General features: G+C 33.8%; 3 protein-coding genes across 6 annotated transcripts in view; 1 reads left to right on the top strand and 2 right to left on the bottom strand.

Annotated features, from left to right (window-relative positions):
• Nucleotides 1-2,048: 2,048 nt before the first annotated feature.
• On the bottom strand, nucleotides 2,049-16,926 carry LOC133296422 (CBL-interacting serine/threonine-protein kinase 8-like). Of its 3 annotated transcripts, XM_061495402.1 has the most exons (15): nucleotides 16,910-16,926; nucleotides 7,804-7,951; nucleotides 7,202-7,264; nucleotides 6,668-6,739; nucleotides 6,454-6,561; nucleotides 6,301-6,375; nucleotides 6,158-6,211; nucleotides 5,930-6,055; nucleotides 5,404-5,493; nucleotides 4,112-4,234; nucleotides 3,522-3,641; nucleotides 3,173-3,289; nucleotides 2,902-2,958; nucleotides 2,745-2,819; nucleotides 2,049-2,666 (listed from the first exon to the last, which is right to left on the bottom strand). In XM_061495402.1, the coding sequence occupies exons 1-15, from the start codon at nucleotides 16,924-16,926 to the stop codon at nucleotides 2,565-2,567; spliced, it is 1,347 nt and encodes a 448-aa protein (XP_061351386.1). In that variant the 3' UTR covers nucleotides 2,049-2,564. The 3 variants fall into 3 exon arrangements, with proteins under 3 accessions (XP_061351386.1, XP_061351385.1, XP_061351387.1); XM_061495401.1 differs by lacking the exon at nucleotides 16,910-16,926 and having other exon boundaries at nucleotides 7,804-8,579; XM_061495403.1 differs by lacking the exons at nucleotides 2,902-2,958; nucleotides 16,910-16,926 and having other exon boundaries at nucleotides 7,804-8,579.
• On the top strand, nucleotides 12,774-19,180 carry LOC133296421 (uncharacterized). Its single transcript, XM_061495399.1, has 10 exons — nucleotides 12,774-13,086; nucleotides 13,205-13,300; nucleotides 13,395-13,483; nucleotides 13,573-13,701; nucleotides 13,798-13,918; nucleotides 15,952-16,036; nucleotides 16,152-16,261; nucleotides 16,649-16,800; nucleotides 17,920-18,016; nucleotides 18,713-19,180. Exons 1-10 carry the CDS (start codon nucleotides 12,799-12,801, stop codon nucleotides 19,004-19,006), a joined length of 1,461 nt encoding a protein of 486 aa, XP_061351383.1. The 5' UTR covers nucleotides 12,774-12,798; the 3' UTR covers nucleotides 19,007-19,180.
• The window catches only part of LOC133296423 (phosphoglycerate mutase-like protein 1), a 23,932-nt gene continuing 16,454 nt past the window's right edge, over nucleotides 15,140-22,617 (bottom strand). Inside the window, exons 11-12 of one of the 2 annotated variants that reach the window (XR_009749499.1) lie at nucleotides 16,520-16,666; nucleotides 15,140-15,299 (exon numbers count right to left, since the gene is read on the bottom strand). The gene's annotated coding sequence lies outside the window, so the exon portion shown is untranslated. Of the gene's footprint in view, nucleotides 15,300-16,287; nucleotides 16,667-22,617 lie in introns of those variants that run through there. The other variant, XM_061495406.1, reaches the window with a different exon arrangement.

The following is a 22,617-nucleotide window of genomic DNA, read 5'->3' as shown; positions in this document are numbered from 1 at the left end:
ATAATTTTACTATTAACTTTATTCATTAACTTCTAACTAATAAATTATAGAGTAAAATATATTTTGAGTCTTCAACAAAAATAATGAGAGCCATTTTAACCCGTTAGGAAAAAAAAGTCGACTTGTAGTTCCTTTAAATTTCAAAATAGATTCAGTTAGTTGAAATCGTGATCTCTCTGAAATTCAAAAGAAGACCCATGATAGTTCTTCAAAAAGACTAACATGGATCTATTTTGAATTTCAAAGTGACCACGAGTCGACTTTTTTTCCCTAAAGTATTAAATTGGGTCCCATGATATTTGTTGAGGACTCAAAAGGTACTTTACTCTAAATTATATATCAAAATATGTTAAAATATCTAGTATACGAGTTTATTCATTGAATAAAAAAAAAGAATAAAAAATACATTAAATAGAAGAAATAAAAAAAAACTGTTATCTGAAAAATAATTGAACACGCTACATATAAGATTATTTGTATTACACATATATATTATTATAAATTATAAATTTTTACATTTTATGAAATATATCTTATAAACTTTTGTATCAAAAAAATATTATAAATTATTTTATGCATACATGATTTTTAATTTTATAAATAATTAATTTATTTTTATTACTATTTTATTTAATTAGAAGAATCACTTTTTTCATAATTAAAATTTACATTAGTATTTTTTTAATTCAATAATCCTAAATTTTAAAATACCCCTTAATCAGTCCAAAAACTACCTGACTAGGCTAAACTACACATAGTTGATGAAGAGAATGTTTGCCTAGCTAACAAGATGCAGGTGAGATAGTTTGACTATCTTGGCGATATAGTTGTGCTGGTTCTTTAAAGTTCGGAGAATTTGATGAGATAAGAGTGTATAATTGCAAGACACTCTGATACTTGAGCAAGTTCAATATTCAATATAGTTCAAGTATTCAAGAATAGATGATTTTATATGGGCTGAATACCTCTGCATTTATAGTAGAAGGGCGTCTTGATTTATGTCGTCTTTCTATAATGGTTTCACTACCATTGGTGGAGCATGATAGCCTTTCATAGGCTATTCTTTGGATGAGATGTTTATAGCCAGACTAGCCCTTAGTAGAGAAGGCAACAAGCTGATGTTGTCATTCAATCATGTGAAGGTCAAGTTGTTTTGAGCTGCTGATCTAGCCAGTCCTATTTACTTGCGTGCTAGTCAAGTGCCTATCAACCAAGTTGGCGAAATACCGACGGTTTCTACTTGCACTTGTTTACTTTAGAATTAAGTCATGATTTTTAGGTCTTTTAGGCCTCTGTTAGATTGACCTCATCTCGCAAGTAATAGGACCTGATCACCCCTAAAACTAAATTATTTTATAAAAAACTTGGCGAGCACAACTTATTTTAGGATACCAGCTACCTTGAAACTTATAACAAAATCAAGTGTTCTTCCACATAATTTATCAACAAATTAAACATACGTCATTCAAGTTTAAAACTGGGGCTCAAAGTATATGTTACAATCGATTGTGTTCCGAGAGAAGTTAAACTTTTTTTCACTGATGAGGTAAACTGGTGAGAGCATTTTGTAGCCAAACAATGTCCACAATATTGTTTTTCTTTTTTTTATTGGTGAGCCTCGGATTTTTTTTATCTTTTTTGGTCATAAGATTTGTTTACATTTTTTTATTTGAAACTAGTCATTGTTCTAGATATTGGTACTGCTATTTCCACCACAAGCATCTTTTCGTAACTTTAATTCCATACATAAACCAAACTCCTTGATTACAAAATTATAAGTTATTTGTATCATCTTTATAAGTGCATATTTATTTGTATTTGTATGCTGTTTATGCATAGTTCTGAAATAATTTTTATTCAAGTTAACTTATTATAAGTACTTAAATTATATTATTTGATATATATACTCAAAAGTGGCTATCAATAGCAAGCAGTGACAGCGATTACATGAACACCATGGCTTTTAAGGAAAGCCAGGTGCTACTCAGCGTAATTCAAGATAAACACCGCCAATGGAAAGAGCACTGGACATTTCATTCACAACAGGGCAGGGCAACATGGATAAATTCTATTTCTCTGCTTTCTTTCTCTTGTTTCAATAATGCACCCACAAATACAAATCACATGAAACAGTGTGACATCTACCCTTCGATATTCTAGTCGTGGTAACTGATAACCCGACGTAACATACATCATAATCAACTGTCAGAATACTTGCACTCTTATGGCTATAGGATACATTTTACTGGTAGGACTAATAAAGCAGATAAATAAAGAGTTACATACACCAAAAATACAAGATTATATATATAAACATATACTCTCGTTATACCTCTTTCGAATTTGGATTTGGTCTTCTATATGAAGTGGTGATTGGTAAAGTTTAGGGCGGACTTAAAAGTACCTAGGATGTTGGGATTAGGCAAACTGGATTAACCTTGATATGCAGGGCCCGTGCGTCTATATGTCAATCCTTCTTTAAAAGTTCATGTTCCATCACAATGAATCTTTATTTTTCCACTTTTTCTTTTCAATTAAAGCAGAAGCTATCATGAGTAATGAAACTATCGTCTTTTGCTTTTAGTTTTAGAGATCCTTGATTTGCTTGCTTCATGAGGCGGTTTCCAGATTATATCCTCAAGATTGTTACAAAAGTTCTTGTAAAACTGCAACATAAAGGAGGGTACCTCCCGTCATAAATTAAATTCAAGCAATGGGGCAAAGTGAGGTTTTCAAACACTTACCTTGAGGTATTCACCTGCATCTCCAGCTGCTTTCTGAATGTCTACCATATAAAATGTGGGAGCCACTTCAAAAATCTGTGCAGTTAAACAAGAATTATTTTGTTAGCCAAAATGTTAAGGGGGCAGTTGAAATTCTGGTAGAGGGACAGAAACTTACTTCCAGGATAACCGAGAAATAAGACGTTTTATTTGCTGAAATACCCTCCACCCTCATCTGAAAATTCATAAAAATATCACTTCAGATGAAGAATAACTTTAGAATTTAGACAGGTTTCATCTCATGTAAAAAATGACATCAGATGCTAAAGATTTGAAACTTGTGTGGGTACTTAAAAGGACAAAATGATGCAAAAGAATACCGAGCAACAAAAGCAGCGAAAGGGTCAAACTGGTCGATCAATCAACTGTGCATATTATAGGCTACCAACCTTGTAGTTGCGAATATGCGTCTTAAATCCCATTGATTGTGCCACAACTTCCATACTTGATAAAACCACTTTAGCTGGCTTTTGAGAGATAAAGCGGGTTTGGTACTTCACAGAGTCCTGTAAGGATATTACAGAGACATATGTGATATCTTACCCCTAAATATGGAAAATTTTAAGAGTCTTGGACCTTTAAATGACAGAAAAATGGGGTGCAAGAACATATTTTACTTCACAGCATGCCTCACATGGTAAAGATTACATCTATAGATCTGGAAAATTCCCTTGGGAGTTGGGATTATATGGGCTGTTATTTGAGCCTCATAGCAAAGACAATGACATGATTAAATACCTGTCCACGATCAAACATTGTTGCAAGGTTTAAGCCTTGTGATAGAATTATCAAGTCAAATGCATTAAGCATTAAAGGACCCATGTCCTCATTATCACATTGTTGATTAGCCGTCTGTCCCTTCAGTGAAAAAATAATCAGCTAGTCAGCAAGTCTGGGAGGTAATTACCATATGAATGCAACAGGAAAAAACAAGCCTGAATCCTTAATTGAAGAAAAGGGACAAAAAATGTGAAAAATGACAACACGGGTACTGTTTGCAATATCAACTGCAATTTGCATTACAGTCTTAACATAAAATCCCATTCTTCTGCTTTGATGTGTATTCGGTAAACTAGAGGTTTGATGAAGCCATGCCATGCCAGTAATGGATGGTTTTCCAGCAATAAGATAATTCAAAATATCTTTAATAATTTTGTTTATCATTTAGGCTTCTTTGATATGCCTCTATAAAATAAAATTGTGGAGAGGCATACAGAACATTCATTATATACAATTCAACCTAAAAATATGAAGTTTAATGGGTAGACTGGAAAAATGAAGGTGAATTAGCTTAAATAAATAAATAAAATCATACAGATGTAACAAACCTCAGCATCATCAAAAGCGGCATTTACATCATCCAGATTTACATCTTCATACTCGAGAAGACTGACGGGAACATGTCCCCTCTGAAACCATTCATCATTTCTTATCTGTTCAATGGTTATACGCTGCAAATGCACATTCACGCCCACAAACAAAGAGGGAAGAGGGGAAGAGACTAGTCAGAATCAATTGGGACCATGAAATAGAAGTAAGATTTAAATCCACTAGAAAACAGGTACTTAGTACATTACGCATCAAACATAAACAAAAACAAGGTCCAATACAGAAAATGGAAGAAATCCCTGAACATCATCATCAAGTATGATTAGACCATGTTGATACACGTGGTGTCAGTAGACAAAAAAATTATCATGAACTATTGGGTGAACTACACCTTTAATTCAAGTTTTGCAGGATGAAATAGAGAATATATGTGTTCCATGCAAACAAGATTCGGGTAATCAGAACCATGAACATTTTATAAATAACTCGAGTATTAATGATCATTATTGAGTTCAACCAAAAAGGATAAGTTTCATGTAAGAATAGCTTTTCCACATCAAACGAAGAGCTATGTTATGTTATTCAATGCATCATCTATTAATCTTGTTAAGAGATACAAAACAACTCATGAGCATCCACATAAAAACAGCATTTAGAAAAGTTGGTATTTGCCACTCCCACTCTTCATAATTAAATTAATTTCAGCATGAAGTGTGTTGTGCATTGTCAACACTTCAAGCTCAAAGGGCTCTTCTATGAAAAGAAAAGACATGTTAAGGATTAAAGTGTCCAACAACTTCTATACGAAATACAAACTTGTACAGGAGTTCATTCATTTTACATATTAAAACTAAATAAAGAAGTTAGCACCATATATCATTATATCAACAATTTGAGATACAATATAACATAAATAAATGCATTACACAGTACCTACCATTACCAATGAAACAAACTAAAATTATTTCGTCTCGATATACAAATGGAGAAAAATAATAAGATCATAACATGCCACAACTGCATAGTCACCAAGACTATTAGGTCCTTTCAATACAAATCTAACTCTTTCTATCATTTCCATTTACTTTACTGGAAAAAAGTCATAAGTTCATAATCATGCATGAGAACTACATATCATCAGATTCTTAAGCTTTCTAGAAGCCTTTGTATCACCTCACGAACCACATCAAACACCTAATTCATTTTCTGCTTCAGTGGTCATACAATATTAATTTTTAAATTGACAGTGAAAGGCAGTGTCTCACAACTCTTGTGCAAAGCCAAAACTTACGGTTTCAGGATTTGGATCCAAAATTCTATGTATCAACGATTTTGCACCCACAGGAAACCAAGGAGGGCATGAAAACTCTGCTTTCTCAATCTGCAAGATAGAAACATAAAACCCAAGAAAATTCATCAGCATTAATATTGGAATTCCATTTTCATGAAAACATTCTTGATTATCAACCATTAGATAATGAAGTATTTCTTAAGCCTTTGGACACAGAAAAAAGAATGTAACCACAAGAATTTGTAGCCTGTCAGGACTGCAGTCAGCACCTATTAGAAGATGCAAGAGACTATTGATGAAAATTTTCATTTTCAGTCCTCACCCAGAACTCAGGTTCAATTTGCTGCTTTGTAAACTCTTTCACCACAAAAGGCGAGCAAATGATTTACTACTTATTATCATGTTAAATTGGTAATAAATAATAATTGATGTATGTCACCATATGAAGACAAATATTTTGCTCTGCGGTCCAATCCAATCTATTCTACAGTAGTAAAATACATATCTGACATGTTTAAATTCATGCCTTACTGTATAAGGTGGTTAGATCAAGCTCATCAAAGGGAAGATATCCAGCCAATAAGACATAAAGGATAACCCCACAGGACCAAACATCTGCCACAGCACCATTGTAACCCTTGTGACTGAGTACCTAAGGCAACAAAGTTAAATGCAAAATACAGAAGCCAGCATAAGAACAGTATCTGCACTTAAACTGAAATTGAACTAGACAACAAGCTACTCATGTATTTACCTCAGGAGCAACATAGTTTGGAGTCCCACAAGTTGTTCGAAGGATACTCACTCCCTATGAGAATATTCAACAAGTATGAAGCGGCTTGGTATCAATTCATCTACATGAATCAAAGCTATACATCTATTTGATAACAATCTCACCTGCTCAGGCAATGCACTCAAACCAAAATCTGAAATCTTTATATTTCCTTCTGAATCAAGTAAAAGATTCTCAGGCTGCATAAGGTTAAAAAAAATTAGAAGAATTCATGATAAGGATAGGTGACAACGTTCCAGATCCAAGACAATGCAAACCTTTAAATCTCTGTGATAAACTCCCTTACTGTGGCAGTAATCTACACCATCAATAAGCTGTTGGAAATATCTTCTAGATTCAGCTTCACTAAGACGCCCATGGTGTATCTGCACAATTTATTATTCACCATCAACTTCTCCAATATCTTGAATGATAATTGATAAAAGACATCGTAAAAGCTGTTAAAAAAAAGGTTCATCTTGAGCTACTTACAATTTTATCAAACAATTCACCACCTGTAATGAACTCCAATATGATATAAATCTTAGTACGGCTAGCAAGAACCTGAAAAAATAAAATGTTACAACAGAATGAAGTGCTTGAGAGTGGTGACAGCTAACAAGAGAAACATTATAATGGCTTATCAGACAAAAGATTGAATCAGTGTGGTTCTTCTTTTAAAACTTTTTCAAGGAATAAGAGTGAACCAGAAAGAAAGGAACTTCCATTTAATCAAGATAAATTTTCAAAATATGTTTCTAATAGTGTTCCTGTCTCCAAACAATCATGGAAAAAGAAATTCCATAATTCTGGTTTTGCTTGTACTTGACTGAAAATACTTCTAAAAAATTACTTGAAACTATATTTCATACTTTCACTGATAATCATGATTTGGAGAACAGCTTATTTTTCAGAGAAAAGAAGCCAAACGGGCCCTTAATTTAAAAAATACATTTAAAGTATCATGACATTGTGAAACTGAAGAGTGAAAGCATGGGGGTACAAATTTAAAAAATTATCACATGCCTCATGCAGACGAACAACATAAGGATGCCTGACTAGCTTCATAATGGAAATCTCCCTCTTGATCTGCAAAATAAGGGGAGGAAAAATCAAATACAATTTGAAAATAGAAACATACCAATCACAACTAGAATCATGAAACTTGTTATACCTTAGAATGAAAGAAATTCAAGCCTAAGCCTCTTAAGGTCACTTATAGGAATGCGAATCCAATCAAAGTGTTAACATCAAGTGAGAATGAAAGGTTAAGATTCTTATTTCATCTTAATTTATAACTGCACCGAAACTCTCAAATATAACAGATCACTGCTATATGCACCACTCACAGCGATTTATGTGGCAAGTGAAGTTGTGAAGGCATTCATGCTTTATGCTTTGCAAAGGGTACCGACTCTTATATAACAAATTCATAATCCAAAAGCCTCTAATACGTTACAGAAGAGAATAACAGCAAGCTTAGGGAACATACTTCAATTTTTTTTATTTTAGGAGGAAACAAAAAAAACTAGTAAAAATTAAGCATGATTGGAATGATCAAAGCCAAATAAGAGGGGTCCAATCATGTAAGGAAGTGGATCGCAAGAAGTTAGGGTAGTTAATAGTACCTGGTCGACCATCTTGTGCTTGATGATGGTGTTACGGTCGAGCACCTTCATGGCCACACTCTCGCCGGTCTCTGTGTTCTGAGCGAACTTCACCTTCGCAAAGGTTCCCTCCCCAATCGTCCTCCCAATCTCATACTTACCAACTTTCCTAACTACCATGGCGTTCCTCTTCTTCTGTGTCTCTCTCTCACTACAGAAAACTCAGCTTCTGCATTGCACGCTCTTCCAACCCCAAAAGCATATGATATCACAAACCAAACTTAACTCACAAGCTTCGCACTTTTCCAGTATTTAATTTGTTAACTTCGCTTTTGCTATGCGAGGAATTAGAGAAACTGAAAAAGAACCTTATTTTTCGAAATCAACCAAAAAAAAAAAAAAAAGGAAAAGTAAAAGGAAGGCCTGTTTGACAGCTGGGAAGGGAAGTTGATTGGTAGGTCATAAAACAAAGAAAGAATCACTGACCCAAGCCAACGATTTTTCTCAGCTGGAAATCAAAGAAAAGAAGAAACGAGTGAGGGAAGATAAAATGAAGAAGAGATTTCAGAATTAACAAAAGTTTGCATATCGTAATTTTTTATTTTTTATTTTATGTGATAGGATAGAAGCGGAGGAGATTATTTATTGCGGTACGAGATCACTATTTTTTATATGATTTTTTTAGTGTAAACGAAGAGGTAAAATTGAAAAAGAAAAAAAATAAAAAAAATAAATAATGTAAAAGGAAGCACCAGATCATCGTTAGGTGGTCATAAACCATAATAAACATTTCCGAATCGGAGAAAGCATGATTGACTTGTGAGCAAGTCGTGAATCGGCACTAACAGGATTGGACTTGGAGTCATTGGGTGTGGTGCGGACGACGGAAACAATAATGGATTGACAAATGGAGGTCGTTAGGGGAACAGTTTCCGCTGACACGGATGTAGCTGATTGCCCCACCTCTTCCACCGCCATAGACACTGAAATATTTAATAAAATGGTAAAAGATTTTCCGTCAATTAAAATAAATTATCTTCAACGAGACGTTGTTTTGAGACAAAAAATCAAAGTATTTTTGTAATTCTAATATATTCAGGATTATATTAGTCTTTATTATTATAATTTTTTAATTTTATAATCTTAAAACGATGTCATTTCAAGCTCACTAGAGATAACTTTATATCTAATGACTAGAAAAATATTTTTCTCAATTTTTAAATATATAAATAAAAAGACCGATAATATTTAGGTTTGGCAAAACGGATGAACCCGGCTCGACTAGACTCAACCCGCATGCAACCCAAAAAAAACGAGCCAGGTTAGGGTTGGCTAAAAAAAGAAACGAGCCAGAAAACTCAACTCAGCCCGACCCAGTCGGGTTCGGGTTTGTTTGCGGGTTGGCTCAAAAATATGGCTCATGGGTTGGCTTGAAAAAAATAGCTCGCGAGTTGACTCGAAAATTGCTCTCGTGTTGGCTCGTTTTCAGCCTATTTAAATGAACCTGTAGTATTAATGCACCAGCTATGTGACTTCCATCAGCTTAAACAAAGGGTTACAAAATGAGAACTAAAAGAAAAATATTATAGTTTCGAATTTTCTTCACAACAAATTTGCATTAACATCATGAAACAATCAGAACCACTTGCTATCAAGTGAGTAAAATATTTGAACCAAACAAAGCCAGCACAGTCTAACAATATAAAAATGAAATGGATGTGAGAAGATTAGAGACTTAGGTTTAGAGAAGGAAGGTGTGAGTATTATCCATTTTTGTATATTATATTTATATATTTTTTATAAAAAAAGAAAATTCAACCCACGAGCTGGCCTGTTTAATCCGCAGGTTGGCTCGTTTTTTTTTTTTCGAACTGGGTCGGGTTGGCAACTCATTTTGTCAACCCCACCTGGCTCATTTTTTACGTTACGAGCCAACCCTAGTTATATTTACCACTAAATTATCTTACAGTTTTATCCGATAGCTTTGGATTAATGTTATTTTTTTTGAATTTTATAATTCTCATTTAACACGAGAATTGAAATCTTCCTACACACCCACACCCTTTGATTTTCGTATTGAGGTGAATCCTACACATAATTTTTTGTAATATATGAGTTCCGTATACTTTTTGTTTCTACAACATAAAATTTTAATTCTTATGTAACTTGAGAATTATAAAACTTATTTTCTTTCCCTCTCTTCCATCTCACCCTCTCTTGCATTTTTTCTCTCAGGCTATCTCAAGTGCCACAAAACTCACAAAACTCTCTGTTTTCAAAAAAAAGAAACTCACAAAATTCTCAGGGTACGTTCCAACGATTGTACCATCTAAAACTCAAAATATTCTTTTCAAGCCCAAAAAATCAATAATGTGCAGAACTACGTAAGCAAGCCGGCAGGTGCCTTGGCGCTGCTTTGTTTTTTTTTTTTTTTACTTATTATATAATTAATTATAATTAACTAAGGTAAAAATTATAATTTGACATTACCTAAATAGAAAATCAAATACTCAATACAAAGTAACAACAAACCATCTAAATGCAAATAAATAATAAGGAACTATGATTATTTTTGTGTTTTACCTTTTTTTATTTTTTATTCTGTATATTTGTTTTTTTTTGCTTTATTTTAATCAGTTATGTTATTTATTCTTACTCCTATTATTTAAAAAAAAAAGACTTCTAAACTTAATCACAAAAACAATTAGTTGACCTATTCTAAACTTAATCACAAAAATTTTACTTTAGGATAATGTTTGGTTCATTACTTATTATGTTGTGGGATAAAAGTGAAATTCTTATGTTTGAAATGTTTACCGAAAAGATTAGTGCATTTTTATATGTTTGTTTTGATATATAATCAACGATAATTGTTCATTTGAATTTTTAATATTATGTGACATTATTTAGTACATAATTTAGATAACTATGTTAGAATTTATAGTAAATTTTTTCTCTGATAAATTTATATAATTATGATAAATATTTTGATAATTTAATATGTCAAATTTTTTGACACGACCTAAATTTTTGAACCAACTCTGCCAGTGTAACCACCGCGATGAATGAGATAAAAAAAGAGCACAATCACTTTTGGGTAACTCATTCCAATTCAAGTGACACAGACCAATAAAATCCGACATTTTATGATTTTTTTGAGTCGATTCGATTTGTTGGATGACAGAATCTTATTAAACAAGGATCTCAGAAAATTGGCATCACTTATTCCACTATGGAGATCTTCTGTACATAGGTACATTTGTCATTCATCAAGTGACTCAAAAAAATTATTTTTCTCTTCTTTCCATACAAGCATGACAAACATTCTTCATTTTTTATTGGATAGATACACTGAGTGGAAGTGAGTTGCATGACAAACATTCCTAATACCACCTTTGGAAGGGGTTTAAAGCCTTAATCTTGGACCCGCCCCGAATCGGACTAATCACAAAGCGATGAACCGATGGAATATTTCCAAAAAAAAAAAAATTTTCCCACTAGGGGTGTAAGTGGGTTGCATGGCATGCATCCTAGCCTATATCAAGTTAGGTGAGGCTTGATCTATTATCTATAATTAAATAAAATAAATTTAAATTTTAAAAAAGCCTATATAAAAAACAAGTTATAAAGTCACTAGGACTAGCCTAGTGCTGGAGGAAATGAATAATGGATAGTAGGTGCTGTATTTGATTTTCAATGTATTCAACAAAAAATAAAAATTATCGATTCGAATCCCACCAACATCATCTGGGGAGGGGCATAAGTACCGCAATTCTTGGACTCGCACCCGAACTCTGGATTAGTTCCATAGGCGGCTCAAAGAGTCGAAACCGTGAAGATACCAGAGATTCTGATTCACTTCAAAGAGGTAATTAGGATCAGTTACCAAAAAAAAAATATTAAAAAAAAAGTAGGCCCATTTTTTTTACATGCTGGATCTATGTGTGAAATTCATAACTATATACAGGTGAATTAATAGTGATAAAAAAGAAAGAAAAAATTAAAATAAATAATTACTCCATTATCATTGTTAATTTACTTTTATATAATTAGGATTCTCCTAATTATGTTAAATAAATGATCCGTTTCCATTATATCATATATCTGGAGAAATATTTTCCCCTCCTTACTTGATTTGCAATAAATAAGTTTATTATTTCAAAAGTTTTGAAACGAAAATTGTTCGGACAATTAAAATTTCGAGACAAAACTAAATAAAAGGATTATAAATTCTAAACAGTAAATTGTGCACAATTTTTTTATATTATAATGAATTGAATATTGTAAGGGAAAAATGTTTGTCATTTTAAATGACATAAACTTATATCATTTTAAGATAGAGATAGACATATAATTTTATTTTTTGATTTAAAATTTAATTTAAAGAAAATCACCTAGTATTTCCATTCCATGTGTCTATCTCTCTTTTAAAGTTACATAACTTATGTCATTTTAAATGACAAACATCAAACTCATATTGTAATCATAAAATGTTTATAATATGTTATTTATTTTATTTTAATGTTTAAACGTAATAAAATTAAGGGTTTTAATTTTCTTATGAGTAGGAATTTTTTTTCATGTTGTAATTATATTTTGCGTGAGGCTCATATATATTAAAAAATAAAAACCAAAAGATCATTAAAATTCTATTACAGGGAGAGAAAATATTTTCTCTAAAATTAATGGAAGATTATTTTCTCATGTTGTTGGAGATTGCTTTTTCATGTTACAAGTATCGAAATTCCTGATATTTTCTTTTTATTTTTTTAATAAATGATGGGATCTATCATTTGTTGTGTATAAACATGAGAGATATTTTCCACGTGAAATGAAAAAAAAAAACCCAAAATTAATAGTCAAAACTCAAAATGACGTGGGCTAAACTTTAGAGAACCGGGCTAAACCTGGATTAACACGACGGGCTAAACCGGGCTTTTGGGTTCACGATTTATGAAGTGTTGATTCCTTCGGTCGGTACCCATCATCCATGTGTGGAGAAGCAGTTGATGAGCGATGGTGAAAGGCGTAGTTGGAGAAGAAACGCGACTCAAATCGGTTGAGGATCGTCTCAGCCAATCTGCGCTTCCAACAGAGGTGGGTTTACTAATAGGCAAGTTCAGCTCCGGTTTGGACCGGGCCTTTATCTTCGATTTGGTTCCAACTCCACAAAATGATTCTGGCGAACCTGCTTCTTCCATCACCGACCCCAACAAGAAAAACCCTCCTAAATCCAAATCTAATCCCCCTGACTCTTCTTCATTGTTCATTGATAAGGATTGGGTCGCTGAACATGCTCGCCAGGTTCTGAACTCAACTCTATTTTTTCCTCTTCACTATTGTTGTTCGTAACAGTAAGTAATGAGGTTGATTTTTTTTTTTTTTTATTTATTTATTGTAATTGTAATTGTATTTTCTCAAGGTATCTAGAATGCTAGTGGGTGGCATGAAGGTTGTTGGCTTATATATTTGGGTTGGTGATACTGCTTTTAAGAATTCAACCATCATGCTTTGCCAGGTTTGTTACCAATTGGCCACTTCACATGTTGTGTTGTGTTGTGTTGCTTTCTAGGTATTCAAGATTTTTTTTTCTTCCCTATGTTCTCTTGCAGACAGTGAAGGGAGTTGCTGAAGCAGCACCGGTTTTGGAGGTTGACTGGGATGAAAGACTGCTTCTTCACATTTGTTATAGTCCTAGGAGGTGGAATCCTTATTCTCCAAAAGGGATCATTTATATGATCGATTTTGTTTTCGATGTGATTGATACTCATGATATTACTGTTAGTGTAGGTGGAATTGTCGAAACTGCTCACTATCTTCAAATATTACATCAAGTAGTCTACGGCCTTGTGATTTTAAAATGGGAAAGGTCTTGAGTTCCCTTCAAACATTTAGGTGCATGCACAGCTTTAACCTTAGGTATCATTCTCGCAAATTTGTAATACTCTTCAATTATTGACTAAATCTTTTGGTAATTTAAGTTCTCGTATATGATGTTATGTCTTGTCTTGCAAGGTTACCCATATTGCATGACAGTGCATCAAAATTGAAGACAATGAGTGATGTTCTTCGTCATGCAATATCTATTCATGCCAAAGAGCTTACATGTGCAAAGGCCTTGATTGATGGTAAATTGGTAAGTACACTCTACTCCCCACTTTTCATTTCATCTTTTTGCTTTTAGCTTCTAGTTATTGCTTATCTTTAGTCAGAAGTAAGAAGTAATTTGATTCCCCAATTTTAGAAAAAAATAAGCTGTTATAAGTAGCCAAATTGTTAATTCCCTGGCTGTGTTTACTTCCCACAATATGTATTTTTAGTGTGATACAGTAGCTTTCTGCGCTGATACATGGTCCAAATTAGTTCTGTCATCAGAGTTTGTTTGAACATTCAATAAGTGTTACATTTTTGGCATTGTTCTCTTTTAAGTTCATAAGCATTGATGAAAACTGAAACTAAATACTGCAATGTTGTTGATAGTGAAGTTGGAAGGAAGCTGTTACTATTAAATTACAGAAGTAAACTTAGACCTCATTATTTTGTTGTAGAATAGGATCAAGTAATTGATTGTTGACTCATCTTTTCTATGGTATGTTACTAAAGCTTTAGTATCTAGAACAAATTGTGTTAATAGATGTTAAAGGTATCTGTAAGAAGTCTAAGTGTCTAACTAGCATATGACTGCATCAATGCATTCTGTACAAAATTTGATGTCCAGATTCTTTTCAAACACAAGCTGTTACAATAAGATTGCAATTTGCTGGAGTTTTTCTGATTTTGTATGACTGGCACAGTGGTTAAATGGGAATAGATTTTAGGAGACCAGCAAAATCGTAGAGTAAACCCTATGTCTACAACCTTTTCTGCTTGATAGACTTCATTGATAGCAGCATACTTATTAATATCAGATAGCGGCGTGTAGCGGCTGACCCTCCAAACTGCTATAGCGGGTAGCGCTACAACGCTACTGTGCAAAGTGTACCTAAGTGATACACTAAATTGTACTCCACAAATATAAAATTTAAAATATGAAAATGTGACATAAAAACAAATTTGAAGGATCTCAAACTCAAACATAAATGATTTCAAACATTAAAATTCAAATCATAAGCAAATTGAAGGAATTAAAGTCTCAAATAATATAACACAACAAAATAAAGTGGCAAAATTAGTCAAAATTTAAACTGCCAATTAAGTGAAATGTTAAAATCAAAGAACTTGAGGAACTAATCATAATTGAAATCATGAACATCCAAATCTTCATCTGCACTTTCACTTGTATCTAGGTTGTAAATCCCTTCCTTCTACGACGAGAACACTTTTGCAGAAACTACTGTAGCGGCGCAGCAATAGCGCCGCGATTCAGCCACAATAGCGGCCGCTACATCCGCTACACTCCGCCTGACCGTAGTGGCGCGGTCTGTGGCGGTCGGCCGCTGCACCGCAACGCAACTCTGCTATAGCGGGGCTATACACAAGTATGGATAGCAGCGCATTTAACTTCGTACTGCCACAAGCTGTGGGGGGCACACCCAACATTCACCAAAAAAACCAAGAAATGCAATTAGTGTCTGGAGTGGGAAGTTAAATGGGCTGTTATCTCTGAACTTGAAGCACACATCATACATCTATCGGGTTACAAAAAATCATTAGTATTGATCCTATTGAGCATTGCTATCTTAAAAAAGGGCTTGGAGGGAGCTTTGGGTGTCCAAAATGGTTTTTCAATAGGGGATTTCTGTCTATTCAGGAATACCATGTAGCCTATAGGTTAACCCTGATTTTCATGTACAAGACAGATGCATACAATCTATAAGACTTAATCAATATGAATTTCATGTTGCTTACTGCTCGAGTGGATGGTTCTATTCTGTTTGGTGATTATCTAGAGATGCACTAAAGATTCATAATATATAGAAATGCTTACATTGCCAAATTTGTTCCCACTTAATGTGCTATCTAGAGCATACGTTTAGTTTTAGCTATATCTTCAAATTGTGGTACAGGACGTAGGCTTGTTCTTTAGTGAAAAAATTATCTGTTTTTACCCCTGATATAAAATTATCTGTTCATTATCCCAAAAATTCTTTTTTATTACAATTTGTCATAAAATCCTTTCTGTTATTGTTATTTTGTTAGAAATTTATTTCTTCTGGATAAATTTATTAGGTTGTTGATAGCGAGCCATGCTCATCAGATGGTGTGCATGGAGTTGAATTGCTTCTACCATTTCTGAATAATAGTTTTGTTGAAGGTATGTTTGCCTACAATCTTATTTCTTATAAGTATTCAGGTTATTATTGCTATTACAATTTTTCCAGTTTTTTAAATTTTCATTTTCTAACATTAACAGTTAATATTTTATAAAGCATGCAGCCAAAGAGATGTTGTTGGCGTTCTTTCCTTTAGTGGTTCAATATGTTCTTTTGCATATCTGAATTCAAAAGAGCCAATTTCACAAGCCATCACTGATATAAAGGTGTCAATATCTATCCATATTTATTTATTCATTATTTTTCGATGAAACTTATGTTCTTTTATTCAAGGGCTGTCTTAAGTTTGACATTTATTTTGGTAATATCTGCCATGAAATATGGTTAGTTGATGGTACACCTTCTCATGGGTTTATAGAATGAAGTGATATATCGGAAATGCAATGTACTATTATGCCACATTTTAATAGGATGTAGCTTATTGGTACAGTTATTGAAATTACCTCATTGAACTAGTGGCTTACCTGCTTAATGATTTTTTTTTTTTTTTTCGGTAGAAAACATTGATTGTCTAATCTTCCTTCAAACTGCACTGACTTTCCTCTCTTCTCGATTTTGTCCCATATTGTCCTGGTCCACAATTCTGTGCTTAGGGAGATATCATTATGAGTCTGCAAAGTAGATTGGATATAATCTGTGATGAGGCAGATGGTGATTCAGGTAACAATCATGATGTTGGAAAGCAAGAAAACAATGAGATATCAGCTGAAAATTCCGTTTCCCAACTTTTGCTGCCGTTATTGAGGTAGGTAAATTGTAATATCTATATATTGCTCATTGATATACTTCAATTTTTTCTCATTACCAAGAGACTATGCTTGTTCCTCGTGTAATGCCATCAGATGGTTCCTTGCCTTCTAAGTTTTTTCATCAGCTACTGTGAGGTGTGTTTAGTGATGACATGGACACTTCATCTTATGTTTTATAAGGTTATTACATTTTCTGTCCTGAATTCTTACTCAATGGAATTATCTCTTTAAGCTGGTGTAATTAGGAAGTGGGATCCTATGTAGCAACGATACTGACACGAGACACTCCGACATGTTAATTTTAAAAAATGTTAGATTTCGACACATTAGGACACGTTTTGATATTAAATATTATTTTTAATTTATGTAATGTATATTATATTTAATCTCAATAATTTACCAAAAAAATGAAGTTAAACTTATAATATCCATCAATTTTGCAAAAAAAATATGATCTCCCAAATATTTATATTAAACTCAATAAAATGGTAATCGTAATCAAACGAATCTAATAATTGAAACTAAAAACGCAACGCAACGTAACCTTTAACCTTTTTTTGAGTCCCTACAATGTGTGTTGGAGTGTCGGACACGTCAGGATTTTTGAAGTGTCGGTGCTTTGTAGGTGGGATCTATCATCTATCCCTGGGTTGTTTCAAACACCTACAGCTATGCTAAAAAAATCTTAATACACATGATCACTTGAGACATTCTATTCTTGGAGCCTTGTTACCATGCTGTTACCCTGGTTTAAAATAGGTTCTGCATAATTCAGCTATTTATTTTGTTACGACTATATTCTCTGATGCATGAACCTATTAACTCATTTTCATACACTAGGAAATCTGGCACTCTTCCAATGGACTTGCCACTTTAGCTAGGGTTTTGGGGGACATGGCCTATCCTTTTTACTTGGGATGAAATGCTTGTTGATATTCTCAAACTTTATTAGGGTGCAATAGTTTCTCGAGTGGATCGAGCTATGCCGCCATACATAAACATATAAAAGTGATAATCATGTCAATTCATAAATGATAATTGATATATTTTGTTATTTTGGCTACCGATGCTCTGGTTTGGAACACTTGATTAAATTTATCTTACTTTTTTAACAGAAAAGGATGTACTCTTCCATTTCCTAGAAGAGTCTTTGCACCATGGTTAGCAGGGGTGTACGTGTGTGATTACTTGCAGCCTTCTGAGACTATTGAGGTTTGTTCCATTTCTGTAGTGAAGTAGAGGTTTGGTTTCTGTGTGTCTGAATTTGTTTGCCTGTCTGATTTGATTTGAAGGTCTACTACTCCTGCGTTGGATCATTTTGCGTTGCCTGTATTGTTGCTGAAAATAGATTTTAGTTGATAAGGAGTTTAGATTTGATAGTTACACGTGTATATAAAGAGGCATTCCTTGCTTGAAGAGATTAATAATTTGTTGATTTAGGATGTTTCATTCCAAAATAATATATTATCCCGAGCCTTTGAACAACTACTTTAACATGCCTGGTACTACCTGGTGCTTTGCAAATAAAGTAGCTTGAATTTAAGCATGTGCATTCAGGGGTCTAAATAACATGCTTTTTATTGTCAAATGTCAACATAATGGCAGAGGGAGGAGGCTACACAACCTGTGAGAAGCAAAATAATATGATAATGCTAGACACTCCTGAAAACCGAAAGCAAAATGTAACAGAGTTAGAACAGTTCACTTAACGATGGTTGTTGTTTACCGTTGTCAATTTTAAGATTACATCTACATCAACCGGTGTTTTCATGCTTTAAAACTATTTTCTTCCGGTAGCATCTACAAGCTTGTCACTGTTGTAATGAACTTGTACTTTGATTTTTATTTCTGGGTATTTTTCAAGAAAAACATTATATTATTCCTCTGACTTGTGATTTTCATTCTTAGGTTTTAAAAGATCATTGTATGGAGTTGTTATCCATGAAAGCTCCAATTGATGTCTCTACAATTTTGGAGCCAGAAAAAGAAGTGCTATCTTTCGAAACTAAATCTTTCTGGGATGTGGCAGTGCCATCCCATTCAGAAATTCACCTCATGGAAGACAAGAGCAAGCTTGATAGCAGAGGGAAAAGTTCTAGTAGTAAATCGGTGAAGCCAGGTCACATTAATGTTGTATCTGCCGGTCTCATCCTTCTACTCTCTGTCTTACTTGGTTTTGTGTTCTTCGTCCTAAAGGGTTGAGGGCTTTATATTTAAGAATTTTTCTCCACCGTGGATTCACATATTTTCCTAGTTTGCAAAACTGCATTCGTAGTTGATGGGGAGTTCAATCTTGAGTAAAATCTGGCCTGTTAGCTTTTTGATGCTCTTCACCTGGAATCAACCGGAACAATAAAATCGTGCTTTTGTGGATTAAGGAGGTTTTATTTAAATTAATTTACTTATGATAACAGTTTATAAATTTTGCATGATTACGTTTTGAATAAATAATTTAAAACCAAAATTATTGAAAATTTTCTATAATATAAAACATTTCTTAGTACACATCCGTAGCATCGCGGATTAGTTCTGCCGTAGTGAGGAACAATTCTTATTACATCTGAACCAAAGTTAATTTTTTTATTACATTAATTACCTATATATAGTCCGTTTCTTCTCAAATATTTGAAGTTTCAACAGTCCGAGGTTATCCAAAGGAAGTAAGGTTTAAAACTGGTTACTAATTGTTTCATTCACTTGCAACAAAACCCTGGCCTGTGCATCCATCCTATAGGGCTTGAGTTTTGGTCACTTAGCTCTTCTAAATACCAGAATTAAGGTTCGAAGAAAACTCACCTAAATAAGAAATTAAATTTATTTTCAACTCAACTTTAACTCATTTTAATGAATCAACATAAAATTGTATTAATTGAGTATTTTAAGCTTAATGAATTAAGTTCAATTTTTTAATGTAGTAAAAATTTTGTATTTTTTCCACCGTCCAGTTAAAAGATAATTTAATCAAATCAAAAATAAAATTAAATGTTTCTACCAAAAATGTAAATTAAATTTTAATGCATATAAAATTTTTGGGTAAATTACATGTTACTCGCTTGTACTTAGACATTTTTCAAAAGGTCACACAGTATTTTTAATTGTTACAATTAGCCTCCTTGTATTATGTAATTTCAAGAATTAAGCATGTATGTTAATTTTTTTACAAACTCGATATCCATCACGTGTTCTTCTCTATCTTCTTACTTAATCGATGTTATTCTTGCCCTAACCCATATCCTCTCTTTTCAAAGGTTACCCTAGGTTTTAAGAAGTTTACACAGCCCTCTCCAACCCTTTTTCATTGTTTGGTCTACTCTCTGTTATGTTCGAAGGTTCATCTTGCTTGGTTCCTTTAAGATTAGAAGTACCCTTATGTATAGAAGAAACCTTTGTTGGATATCTTATTATTAAAAATGTCTATTTTCTATAACTTATATATTGAGCTAGCTCACAATTAATAAACAAGTAAAAAATTGTAGTTCACCAAGTTTTTAATGAATTGAATTAGGAGTATGATCACAAGCTGGCTTAACTCACTTCCAACTCTAACTGCAAACAAAGATACCCGGGGGCTCCTGCCTATGTTTGGTCACAAAATCAATATAAAGTGGTTTATTTTCGCTTGTTGAAAGCCGAACAAGCCCAAAAAAATGTACAGTTTATTGAATTTCTCAATCAACGATCTTAAATTTGGTTTTACCAAGGATCAGACTTTCATATTGATATTTTTCGGTGGTGAAAAGGGGTCAGAGGTTAAGAATATATCATGAGAAGGCGTGAACCGGGAATGAAAAACAAAATAATGTCTATTTTCCATTCATAAAATTGATAGCCATTAATGAATGCTAAAATAGAGTATTAGTTGTCATCATCCATTTTTTTCATCCTAAAAAGTTGGCACCTTAACACAGTATAATGATCATCAGCCCAAGTCCACCGATCATCAGCCAAAGCCCAACGACTTAAAGTCCAGTCCAAGGCCCATATCACACTCAGTAGCATTGGTTTGTTCACATGGACTCTCATCAATATATGCACGTGCAACTAATCATGAGAGAATACAAAATGGGAATTCTGTTATTATGCAGTTAGTCGATTAGTTATGATTGATAAGTTGTTAGGATTTAGTTAGATTTGATTATTCATTGGAGCGTGTATTTCAGCTCATATATATACTGTTAAATATCTGAGAACAGTTAGTTTTTCATTTTAATCAATTCATCTCAATATTCAGATATGAGAGCTTCTCTTTTCTGTTATGGTATCAGAGCTCACAATGAGCTCTGATACTCTGCCTTCGAGATTTTCTTGGTTAGTTATCATCAATGGCGAATCCTCATCTTGCAATGGATTTCCACACAAATCCTTCTCATCCATTGTTCATGCATCCCAATGAAAGTCCTTCTTTGATTCTGGTTTCCCCACCTTTGACCGGAAGTAATTACCATACCTGGGCGAGAGGAATGACCGTAGCTCTACTCTCGAAGAACAAGATTGCTCTAATTGATGGATCAATCGAACCTCCAGCCACTGATCATCCTACTTACAACCAGTGGCAACGTTGCAACACCATGGTAATGGCTTGGATCCATAGATCCATCTCCGATTCAATTGCCAGATCCATATTATGGATTGAATGTGCCAGAGATGCTTGGCTTGACTTGAAAGATCGATTTTCTCAGTCGGATATATTCTGCGTGTCAGATCTACAGGAAGAAATCTATAAGATCTATCAAGGAAATCGCACTGTAAGTGAATTTTTCACTCAGCTCAAAACGATGTGGGATGAGCTTGAGAATCTAAAGCCTCTCCCTATGTGTGAATGTGATCCTTCTTGTGACTGTGGAGCAATGCTGAAGATACGAGATTATCGTGATAGAGATCACGTTATTCGTTTTCTTAAAGGACTTAATGACCAATACTCATCTGTTCGGTCACAGATCATGATGATTGATCCACTACCGAATGTCAATAGAGTTTTTTCTATGGTTGTGCAACATGAAAGACAGTTCAACTCAGAATCACATAATGAAGTTTCAAATAACGATCAGAATTTTGTTGCTTTCAATAATAATGCAACTGCTAATGGAGGCCGTAGAAATTTCACTCAGAATCCAGGCAGGTATGGTAGAGGACGTGGAAGGAACAATGGAGGAAGAGGAAATTATGGCAATAGAGTTTGCACTCACTGTGGCAGATCGAACCACACAGTGGAGACCTGCTATCAGTTGCACGGCTATCCTCCAGGCTACCGTTCCAGAATTTCAGACAATCATACTGCTAACAATGCATCTAATGCAAATTTCAATGAGAATGCTTCAACATATCCTACTTCACAGAATGATATTGCTTCTGTCCATCCACAACTTTCACATGAACAATATCAACACATCATTTCTCTACTTCAAAGTCCAGTTCCTAGTACTGTTACAACCCAACCTACACACTCAGCCAATGTCACACACGTTTCTCACACTGACACAAGTCTTCCAGGTATAACACACACTCAGTGGATCATTGACACTGGTGCCACGGATCATATCAGTTTCATGAGTTCTTCTTTTTCTTCTCTTCAAAAAATTAATCCAATAACTATAAACTTGCCTAATGGTTTACAAGTTATGTCTCATTTCTCAGGTTCTGTTATTTTGTCAACCAATCTCATTTTGCAAAATGTCCTTTTCGTACCGAGTTTTCATGTAAACTTAATTTCAGTAACCAAATTGGTAAATTCTCTTAACTGCTACCTAACCTTTTTTGACCGCTTCTGTTATATTAAACAGATTTCAACCAAGGTGACGATTGGTTCTGCTGAG

This window comes from Gastrolobium bilobum, unplaced genomic scaffold, assembly GCF_033153095.1.
Source record: "Gastrolobium bilobum isolate Gb01-03AN ecotype WA unplaced genomic scaffold, APGP_CSIRO_Gbil_v1 utg9238, whole genome shotgun sequence".
Lineage (NCBI taxonomy): Eukaryota > Viridiplantae > Streptophyta > Magnoliopsida > Fabales > Fabaceae > Gastrolobium > Gastrolobium bilobum.
This window is presented reverse-complemented; position numbering and strand designations above follow the sequence as displayed.

Coding starts and splice junctions, on each gene's coding strand:
- LOC133296421 (XM_061495399.1), top strand. CDS start 12,799: ATGGTGAAAGGCGTAGTTGGAGAAGAAACGCGACTCAAATCGGTTGAG. Junction 13,702..13,797: donor ATGCACAGCTTTAACCTTAG/GTATCATTCTCG, acceptor TTGTCTTGCAAG/GTTACCCATATTGCATGACA. Junction 16,037..16,151: donor GAATAATAGTTTTGTTGAAG/GTATGTTTGCCT, acceptor TATTTTATAAAG/CATGCAGCCAAAGAGATGTT.
- LOC133296422 (XM_061495402.1), bottom strand. Junction 3,642..4,111: donor CCGCTTTTGATGATGCTGAG/GTTTGTTACATC, acceptor TTTTCACTGAAG/GGACAGACGGCTAATCAACA. Junction 3,290..3,521: donor CAATGTTTGATCGTGGACAG/GTATTTAATCAT, acceptor ATATCCTTACAG/GACTCTGTGAAGTACCAAAC.